At 55.0% G+C, this 2,276-nt stretch overlaps 1 protein-coding gene across 1 annotated transcript; it reads right to left on the bottom strand.

Annotated features, from left to right (window-relative positions):
• Positions 1-7: 7 nt before the first annotated feature.
• Positions 8-1,662, bottom strand: H257_19427 (hypothetical protein; the record flags this gene model as incomplete). Its single annotated transcript, XM_009848572.1, has 1 exon — positions 8-1,662. A coding segment is annotated over one exon (1,653 nt), but the record flags the coding sequence as incomplete, so codon positions are not given.
• Positions 1,663-2,276: the final 614 nt, after the last annotated feature.

Here is a 2,276-nt window from a genome sequence, read left to right as displayed (position 1 = left end):
AACGGACGGCGGGTACTGGTTGCGGAGCTCGAAGGATTTGATGTGCTGGGCTTCCTCGACGCACGGGGTGGCGGGGTCCGATATCGATGGACTTGACGTGCGGGGCTTCGACGGCGATGGGGCAGAGGTGGTGTTGCGGGGCTTCGACGATGGGGCAGAGGTGGTGTTGCGGGGCTTTGACGGCGACGGGGCAGAGGTGGTGTTGCGGAGCTTTGACGGCGATGGGGCAGAGGTGGTGTTGGAAGGGGGGGCGACTCCACCACCAATTGCACTAGCGACGTTGATGCGTCCAAACCCGTAGTTGTTGTTGGGGTACTTGGAATCCGACACCCCCCCACAGTTCTGGTTGTTTGGAGTCAACGTGGCAGTGTCTGCAGTGGTTGTGAACGCTTTGTACACTTGATCGTACTTGGCGCCCTTGTTGGCAGACAAGTAGAGGGCAATGGCACCAACGACGTGAGGAGTCGCCATGGACGTGCCCGACTTGATCTTGTATTCCGAATTACCAGTGTTCGACGCTGAAAGAATTTGAGTCCCGGGAGCCGACACATCGGGCTTGATTCGACCGTCTGCCATTGGTCCGCGAGTGCTTTTTGGCGACAGCTTGTCGTCGAAGCCCAGGTTACCCACCGCAATGACATTCTTGTAACCAGCTGGAGTCCACGTCGTTGAGCATTTAGAACCAGTGCTGCCGTTGCAAAACACGGGAATGATGTCCGCAGCGCGCCACGCGTCCACGACGGCTTGGTATGCATTAGAATTCACTTCGTCTCCCCAGCTGTTGTTGATCACGTCAGGCGCCAACTCGCACTTGGGGTTTTTGCCCGTCGCATCCGTCGGGCACATCATCCATTGCGCACATGCAATGAGCACCTCTTCAGCGCAATAGGCGGGGGTCAAGCACCCGCGGCAAGCTATCCACGTGGCACCCGGAGCTACACCGATGCCGTTTTGGCCAACAGCTGAGCCCGCGATGTGGGTGCCATGGCCGTCAATGTCGATAGGGGTTGGGGACTTTTCAATGGCATCGAACCAGCCGTAGGTGGATCGCCAGTTTCCCTTCAAGTCGTCGTGGGTGTGCAAGACACCAGTGTCGATTATACCAACCACGATGCCTTCGCCACGGTTGCCATTAGCCCACACCGCAGGGGCGCTGATGAGGTCGATACCCCATTCGTTCGCAGAAGTTGTGTTGTTGTCAGCCCATCCTTGAGGAATTCCCACGTCAGATTCGTCGTCCTCGGAGGTGACTGAACTGACTTGCGCCGTGACCGGACGACGAATGCGAGCCACATTGTCCAACTTGGCGAGTTCGTCCACCACGTCGCGGTTGACGCCGTACACATGCATGTTGCCGTTGATATAGTAGCTCTCGACACGGGTCGTCAAGGCTTTGGGCTGCGACGACAACAGCTCTCTAGCCGCGCGCTGCGACGTCTCCATGTTGCTCTCCAAGAGGGAGCGCACATGGGCGATGCTCGAGCCGCGATCGTTAAAGTTAGCCCGCTCACGACGGGCGTCTTCCAGGGCGCGCTGATTGCCTCCTTTGAATTCAATCACAACGTCCACGTCCTCATTGGATTTCAAGTGGCGGTGGACGCTGGGGGCGACTTTGGCTGTGGCGAGAGCAGCAAATGCAGCGATGTAAGTAGGCTTGACCATGATGCAGTTGCTGGCAAATTGAAATGTGAGCCCTGTAAGGAAATAGAAATAGATAGTATGAATTGTTAGACAGTCTGTTATTGTGAATTCGGATGACATTTCTCGCATGTGATCATCGGATTTCGGGCTGGGATTATTCGCTCCTGTATCAAAAGCCTGACCCACAGCCCCCTGCTCCGTACTTGCTTTGCATAGGCCTTGAATATGTGAGCTCAATGTGTGAGAAAAAGTTTGCCGATGATAACAACATCACCCACTGGGATCAGGGCTAGGGGGGCGAAGCGACCCATAATGCCTGAGTTGGGTAGGGGACAGATGGAGTACATGCGGGGATGACATACGAAGCCGGAGTCTACTGTATCAGTGTTGAAGGTGGGATTGGTTGCATGTTGTACGCACTTTTAATTAAACGGAACCGTCCATAATAGGTTGACTCTACTTAGATCGATGATAGTAGCAATTGACATCTCAGATAGGTTTACTGTGTGCTACACGAGGTCCCTTGGAAGTGCGTGAACGAACCCCAGAGGAAATCATAATATGAAGAGAGGAGAATAGCAACCACCGCAGCCATTGCAGGTCGACGATGGGGAAGGCGTCACATGAAAACTAGG

Source organism: Aphanomyces astaci (assembly GCF_000520075.1).
Source record: "Aphanomyces astaci strain APO3 unplaced genomic scaffold supercont1.581, whole genome shotgun sequence".
NCBI classification, from domain to species: domain Eukaryota; phylum Oomycota; class Saprolegniomycetes; order Saprolegniales; family Verrucalvaceae; genus Aphanomyces; species Aphanomyces astaci.
The sequence above is the reverse complement of the archived record's forward strand: the minus strand, read 5'-3'. Positions and strand labels throughout refer to the sequence as shown.